The 8,166-nt window shown below is 37.3% G+C and overlaps 1 protein-coding gene across 1 annotated transcript; it reads left to right on the top strand.

The window, feature by feature from the left end:
• The first annotated feature begins 5,469 nt into the window (after positions 1-5,469).
• On the top strand, positions 5,470-6,867 carry LOC126930120 (RNA-binding protein 3-like). The gene has a single exon (XM_050746813.1). It carries the CDS (start codon positions 5,545-5,547, stop codon positions 6,016-6,018), a length of 474 nt encoding a protein of 157 aa, XP_050602770.1. The 5' UTR covers positions 5,470-5,544; the 3' UTR covers positions 6,019-6,867.
• The last annotated feature ends 1,299 nt before the right edge of the window (positions 6,868-8,166 follow it).

Below are 8,166 nucleotides of genomic sequence, written 5' to 3'. Positions count from 1 at the left end.
AAGAAAGAAAGAAAGAAAGAAAGAAAGAAAGAGAGAGAGAGAGAGAGAGAGAAAGAAAGAAAGAAAGAAAGAAAGAAAGAAAGAAAGAAAGAAAGAAAGAAAGAAAGAAAGAAAGAAAGAAAAAAAAAGAGAGAGAGAGAAAGAAAGAGAGAGGTGGGTTTTTCAGAGGTGGGAGCATTGGTATTAAGGACAATAGAAGATAATGTTATTTAACAGGCACCAATGAAGAAAGAAGGATAATTTAATGTGTTTAACCCTTGCACTTCTCTTCCTTTGAGGGCCATATTATGTGTACTTATGATTAACTGCGTATTTATTCTTTTAGATTACACTACAGTGAAACAGCCTTTTGCATATTTATTCCTTTAGATTACACTACAGTGAAACAGTCTTTGCCAAAAAAGCAAACCCTTGATACTTTCTTTGCTTTCTTTATTTACTTTGTCAGTATCTTATCACATTAACTATACATTTCTTCTTTTATTGATCACATCCTTTGACATTGAGAGACAGAAGTATTAGGATACAGTAGATTGATTCACATTGAAAAAACCTGGAAAATGCCTCAGAACCCAGTGGGCCACAAAGAAAAATTCAGGATATTCCAGAGATTCTATGACACAATCACCACTTCATCCCTGCAAGCACAATCAGCTTATAGTAGTTATTTTCCATCCTGGGTAACTAGACCTCATAGTTAGGTTACTGAGTGAGAAGCTAAGTAACAAACCTTGGGGTTACTGAGGGTGTGTTACTAAACAATATCTCTTAGTCAATGCCAGTCATCCAGTCTTCTGTGAGCCATAGGGCATTTTAATGTTTATACTCAAAGTTCAAAAAAGTGATGAAAGACTTGGGGGGAGCAGGATTCTCTGAAACTTGTACCCAAACAGCCATGCAAATCAACATGGCTGGCACTTCAAAAACATATGTTAAAAGTGAAAGGTTAGTTGAGGGTCAACAGGGGGATAACAATTTACCTCATGTCCCTTCAAAATGGTTCACAGGCAAAAGTACTCATTTTCAAGGTTACCTAATTTTCTTCCTTTATCAATGGAATCAAAAGTAATAATCCAGAGGAGCTCTCTTCTTCCTCTAGGCAGGAAGCTTCCACACTATGCCACTCATGTATTCCTTGCAATTGATTAAGATCGCCTTAGATGTGGGGAAGCTGTTTCTGATCCTCTTATCACAGTGTAAAGTAAAACATGCTTAACTGGTTAATAAAAATGGAAGATGGAATTACAAAGAGGAAAAGTTCACTTGAAAATAGGACCTTCAAGTTCACTTGAAAATAAGACTAAAGACCTTTGGTCACACCCAAGAAAGTCAGACAAGCATATTTTAGACAAAGGGAATTGAAGGGTCCCTGGCAAAATTTTTCTAATTTACCGTGCTTAGGAATATAAGAAAAAGAGCACTCTAAATCAGCTGTTTAAATTTGAATACATAAAACATACAAACAAACAAAAAATATTTTCCAGGTTTACGGTACAAGGTCTAGGAAAGCAATCGCCAAAGGCATCTGTAAAAGCAATTTTTTCATATGCACCAGAACACTAAATGAATTCACTGTATTTCATGAGTTATTAATACATATGATTTTAATTTCCCCTTTTATAAATAACCATTCATTTTCTCTAGTTTTTCCATTTATAATATAACTCATTTTGGATAATGCACAAGTAGTCATTTCTCTAAGGTTTTGCTGTAACAATTAGAGACAGTATAGAACGTTAGACATCTAATAGATCTCAGGGCTCAGTTAGAGTTTTCCTCATTATTCAGATGGGGAATCCAAGACACAGAGAAACCAAGGTCATGGCAGTGTCAGAACTGGGTTTCCAACAATGCTTTTTCCACAGGAGACCATCTAGACCATAACGGTTACAACCGTTAGCTGTTGGAATTGAAGTTAGATTGCCAGAATTTAAATCCTGGCTCTACCACTGACTAGCTGTGTGACTTTGGATAAATTATTTAACCTCTCTAAAATCTAGTTTCCTTATCTATCAATGGGATAATAGTAATAGGTGTCCCACAGAGTGATTTCTAAAGTGATTAGTACTTAGCAGGATAAAAAATTGGTATATTAACCTTTGTAGTTGTAATACATCAAGGATTATTCATAATCTCACCTATATTTGGGCTGTGAAAGCTGGAACCAACATTTTCTCCTGGGGAAGTCTGCTAGAAAGGAAATATTTGAAATCAAACAACCACCATGACAAATTATTATGTTCTATATTCCAAAGCCTCTTAGCAGCAGTGTCATATATCACTCAGTGTCAATTTTTATTAATATCAATCTGCATTACTCATTCAATAAGATGTTGCAAAAACAATGAGATCTTCAATGAGATAGTACTTACATTAAAAACAGATATAAGAAATCAAAAAATAGCTACAGAATGTAAAGAACATTAAACACAAAACAGTTGTTATAACTTGCAGAAACTTAGTTTCTGAAAATTGAATTATTTTGATTGTCAACAGGAAGAATATCTTTTATTGGCACTTGTTTTTAAATAAGGCAATTCACCAACTTATATGTAGCACTTGTTATAGCACTTTGAATATATCTTTTTAAAGAACATTCCTCTCTGTGGTTGAAAAGTTCACAAGAGGCCTCTTTCCTTTCTCAAGCCTCACATAAATGGAGCCATTTCAGAACATTGCTAAGCACTTAGGAAGAGTTTGCAATGTGGTTCGTTTTAGTGGTGGGAAATTCTTTTTGGTGTTACCCTGACCTCAAGTGGTCTATTTCCTAATGCTTTTAGGAATGAAAACATTATTTTCTATTCAAACGTATTTTATTTTTTAGACAGTTTATAAATTACATAGAAAACATCACGTAAGATTTAATAGACAGAGTTTTTCCTTAAAGTCTGAACGGAATTGTTGCAAAGGCCAATTTGGTCTTTGGGGTTTATCCTACTTTTTTTTTTTTTTTTTTTTTTTTTTTTTTTTTTTTTTTGAGACGGAGTCTCGCTTCGCTCTGTCGCCCAGGCTGGAGTGCAGTGGCGCGATCTCGGCTCACTGCAAGCTCCGCCTCCCGGGTTCACGCCATTCTCCTGCCTCAGCCTCCCAAGTAGCTGGGACTACAGGCGCCCACAACCGCGCCCGGCTAATTTTTTGTATTTTTAGTAGAGACGGGGTTTCACCGTGGTCTCGATCTCCTGACCTTGTGATCCGCCCGCCTCGGCCTCCCAAAGTGCTGGGATTACAGGCGTGAGCCACCGCGCCCGGCCCCTACTTTATTTTTTGTTCTCTCCCTTCACCTCATCTCTGTATTGCCAAACTATATGTTCTTCTTGCCCTGAATCTCATATTTGGTGCTTCTGCTGGCATAGGTAGTTTTACATAATTTATCTTTATTTTCTCACAGTGAAACCTATGTCTCTGTTCCCTCAAGACCCTGGACAAAGTATATAGATTTTTATGAGCCTCAGTTGTTTCCATGATAAAAGTCGATAAGAATACTTCAGCATCTATCCAAACTAGGGAATTGTAATTATTCTTAAAGCATAGAGCTTTAAGAATGCAGACTCACAGATCAGATAAAGATCGTTTTAAAGACCATTTCAGCCACTTACTATACCTATTGAGTAAAACACTTAAGTTTACAAGGCCTTAAGTTTCATCATCTATAAAATGGATATAAAAGTGAAATTGACTTCAAAAGGTTATTGAAATAATTAAATGTAATAATGTAAGTAAAAAACTTAGCACTATGTGTAGCACACTAAGTGGTCAAAAATGTTACCTATTGTCACTATCATGTAAAGCAACTGGCATATGTGGTTGAGTGAAATGCTACCTATTATTATTAAATATTAGTGCCATGGCATGTAACAATAATGATAATAAACCTATACTAACTTCTAGGTTAATAGGTAGTAATAATTTGATGTGCCAACTTTCACAGGCAACACTGTACATATTAACTCTTCTGGTGACACTCAACCTTATTCAACTGACGGAGGTAAGCATGATTTGGAAGGCAGCTAGGTAGATCACGTCCTTCAAACTTCAGTTCACAGGTGGCCGTGTACTCTGATCACACATTAGGCCTGCCCTGACTGTTGCTTATGGGGGTGGGGGCTGGGGGATTTAGCCGTACCACATGTGCTTTTCATTAGTGAGAATTATATTTTACCTTTGAAGTTCTTGTTTTAAAATCCAATATACTAAATGTTCAGCAATCCAAATTATATATAACTACTCAAGAATTTTACATATATCTTTATGGGCTTACAGATTGCTATATGAAATACAAACTTTCTTTTACATATACTAAATCCAAAGAATATTTATTTTGGAAACTTTTTGGTGCTCTACTTCAAAACAGATGAACGTGACTCAAGAAAGCTAGGTGTATTAAATAAATTGTACAATCCCATATCTGATTCAGGCATTCCAAAGACTTGTTTTTAACAACAAAAATCAGGTAGACATACACCTTTACCCTACAACAAAATCTATATAATTATTTCCTAAATTGGTTGTTATCAGTGAAACGACTCTGTTCTTTTTAGATTAGAAAAATCACCTATATTATACAACAACTTTTGGAAATTCACTACATAAATTGATATATTAATGGTTCTGAAAATTCCTAGAGGATGGAAATTGGTTTAAACTTGTTTTACCTAGCAGATAAACAAACTTATAATATGTTTGCTTTTGAAGAACACCTGTTATCAACCTGAATAATGAAAGATCTTTGAAACATGTTTGGAGGAAAATATGAATCTAGATGACAAATATAGAAAAATCAATATTTTCCCCTATGGATTGGGTAAGTGGGCAACTTTTAGCATGTCATCTGTTACTTTCAACCTCTGGAAGGGAGAGGGAACCCAATCCTACAACTTCAGTAAGTTACAAATTTGGCAGCCTAGCGTTCAACTTTGTACACTTTTGTGCTTAGGGAAGCTAAATTGCTACAGTCTGAATGTTTGTGGCCTCTCAAAAGTCATATGTTGAAATTTAATACCCACTTTGACGATATTAAGAGGAGGGACCTTTGAGGGTGTTTAGGTCATCAGGGTGAAGCCCTCATGAATGAGATTAGTGTCCTATAATGAACCTAAGAGACCAGAGTTTTTTCCTTCACCCATATGAGGACACAGTGAGAAGGCATCATCTATCAGTGGCCAAATCTATCTTGTTAGTGCCTTGATCTTGGACTTCCCAGCCTCCAGACTGTAAAAATAAATTTCTGTTGTTTGTAAGCCACCCAGTTGATGGTATTTTGTTAAGACATGACCTAAGACATAAGGCTTGCCAGGAATTACTCGAAAATGATCGATATCATTTCAAAAATTCTAAACTAAAATTTCTAATTTAATTTTAAACACATCAAAATAAGGTGTAAACTACATATTAATATTCATAATACATCCTAAATTGGCTAAGGATTTGAATTAATTAAAGTGGTTTAATTTATGCATTTAAAAACATCAGCTTGTTTTCTGTGCTCCTCCGAGCTCGCCGTCTGTCCGGGTTTTTTACGTTTTAATTTCCAGGACTTGAACTGCCATGTCCTCTGAAGAAGGAAAGCTTTTCGTGGGAGGGCTCAACTTTAACACCGACGAGCAAGCGCTGGAAGACCACTTCAGCAGTTTCGGACCTATCTCTGAGGTGGTCGTTGTCAAGGACCGGGAGACTCAGCGGTCCAGGGGTTTTGGTTTCATCACCTTCACCAACCCAGAGCATGCTTCAGTTGCCATGAGAGCCATGAACGGAGAGTCCCTGGATGGTCGTCAGATCCGTGTGGCTCATGCAGGCAAGTCTGCTCGGGAAACCAGAGGAGGTGGCTTTGGGGCCCATGGGCGTGGTCGCAGCTACTCTAGAGGTGGTGGGGACCAGGGCTATGGGAGTGGCAGGTATTATGACAGTAGACCTGGAGGGTATGGATATGGATATGGACGTTCCAGAGACTATAATGGCAGAAACCAGGGTGGTAATGACGGCTACTCAGGAGGAAATTACAGAGACAATTATGACAAGTGAAATGAGACATGCACATAATGTAGATACACAAGGAATAATTTCTGATCCAGGATCGTCCTTCCAAATGGCTGTATTTATAAAGCTTTTTGGAGCTGCACTGAAGCATCTTATTTTATAGCATATCAACCTTTTGTTTTTAAATTGACCTGCCAAGGTAGTTAAAGATCTTTAACAGTTCCATCTTTTTAAAAATTTTTTCTGCCTATTTAAAGACAAATTATGGAAAGTTTGTAGAGCCTGAGTATTTTTCTTTTTACCAGTTTTTTAGTTAGACCTCTCAGGATTATTGGAGCTAGCAATAATTGATTCTGTCAAGTTTGGCCAGACTGGTTTCAGAAAATTAATGTGTATCCAGGACATTTTAAAAACCTGTACACAGTGTTTATTGTGGTTAGGAAGCAATTTCCAAACGTACCTATAAGAAATGTGCGTCAAGCCAGCCTGACCAACATGGTGAAACCCCATCTGTACTAAAGATAAAAAAATTAGTCCTGCGTGGTGGCGTACACCTGTAATCCCAGCTACTCAGGAGGCTGAGGCAGGAGAATCGCTGGAACCCCGGAGGTGGAGGTTGCAGTGAGCCGAGATAGCGCCACTGTACTCCAGCCTGGGCAACAGAGCGAGACTCCATCTCAAAAAAAAAGAAAAGTGTATCAATAACATGATTATCCAAGGGTATTTTCTAATTCAGATAATCAAACTGATTATATAGAAGAGTTGCTTTAAAATGTTTGCAAATGTCTTTTTTTTTTTTTTTTAAATACTGGAAGAAAAAATATTCTGTTGTGTCTCATACAGTGCTTAGGATGTCTTTCACAGAGCTTATTAAAAAGATGAAACCTGAAAAAATAAAAATATAAACATCAAATAAATATTCATTGAGCACCAAACATTGGTTATTTAGAGGCTGGAAACATGCTGCTGAAAAAGATAGATTCTTTGTCCTTAATGATGACAGAGATGGATGTATTATACAAGTAATAGGGACGAAATGAGTGTTGTGATAGAGTAAACATATAATGCTACAGGAGCAAATCAGAGGAGCGTTTAGCCAAATCCTACGGTATGGTTTCAGGGAAGATATCCCTAGGACATAGGATCACCAAATAAAATAGAGAATGCCCAATAACATTTGATTTTCATACAAACAATGAGTGATGTCTTAATATAATTATGTCCCAAGTAATATCTGTTGCTACATGTCTTGAATTTCCATTTGCTAAATTTGACAGTCCTACTTGAATACAACCTTTAAGTTTCAATCCGAAGGAAAACAATGCATTAGCCAAATGAACAGACAGAAAAGACCAATAGAGGCAAATGAACTTACAGGTACAAGGTGAGTATTTAAGCATAGACAGAGTGTCTGAAGAGAAGTACATGCAGGTTAGTGTAGCAGGATTAGAGATTTGGATGAGGAAAAGATATGTAATCATATTCTGGATTGCGTGTTTTCTTTAGAGATGATGGAGAGCCATTAGGTAGTTTTGTGGTTAGTGCTATCAGAATTGTGATTTAGAAAAAAAACATCTGGAGTGGGACCAGACTCAACATAAGAATGATCCTGAGTGGGCCAGGTGCAGTGACTGGTGCCTGTAATCTCAACACTTTGGGAAGCTGAGGCAGGAGGATCACTTGAGCCTGGGAGTTCAAGATCACTCTGGCAATATAGCAAAACTTCATCTCTGAAAAAAGAGGAAGAAGAGGAAGAAGAAGAAGGAAGAAGGAGAAGAAGAAGAAGAAGAAGAAGAAGAAGAAGAAGAAGAAGAAGAAGAAGAAGAAGAAGAAGAAGAAGAAGAGGAGGAGGAGGAGGAGGAGGAGGAGGAGGAGGAGGAGGAGGAGGAGGAGGAGGAGGAGGAGGAGAAGGAGAAGAAGGAGAAGAAGGAGAAGAAGGAGAAGAAGAAGAAGAAGAAGAAGAAGAAGAAGAAGAAGAAGAAGAAGAAGAAGAAGAAGAAGAAGAAGAAGAAGAAGAAGAAGAAGAGGAGGAAAAGGAGGAGGAGGAGGAAGAGGAAGGAGGAGAAAGAGGGAAGAAGTAAGAAGACAGAAGGAAGAGGGAAGGAGGAGGAGGAAGAGGAGAAGAAGGAGGAGGAAAGAAGAAAGGGGAAAGAAAGAAAAAAGGAAAGAAGGAAGAAAGGAAGAAAGGAAGGA

This window comes from Macaca thibetana, chromosome 11 (assembly GCF_024542745.1).
Source record: "Macaca thibetana thibetana isolate TM-01 chromosome 11, ASM2454274v1, whole genome shotgun sequence".
Classification (NCBI taxonomy): Eukaryota; Metazoa; Chordata; class Mammalia; order Primates; family Cercopithecidae; genus Macaca; species Macaca thibetana.
The sequence above is the reverse complement of the archived record's forward strand: the minus strand, read 5'-3'. Positions and strand labels throughout refer to the sequence as shown.

Excerpts from the sequence above, each read along its gene's own strand:
- LOC126930120 (XM_050746813.1), top strand. The coding sequence starts at position 5,545 with ATGTCCTCTGAAGAAGGAAAGCTTTTCGTGGGAGGGCTCAACTTTAAC.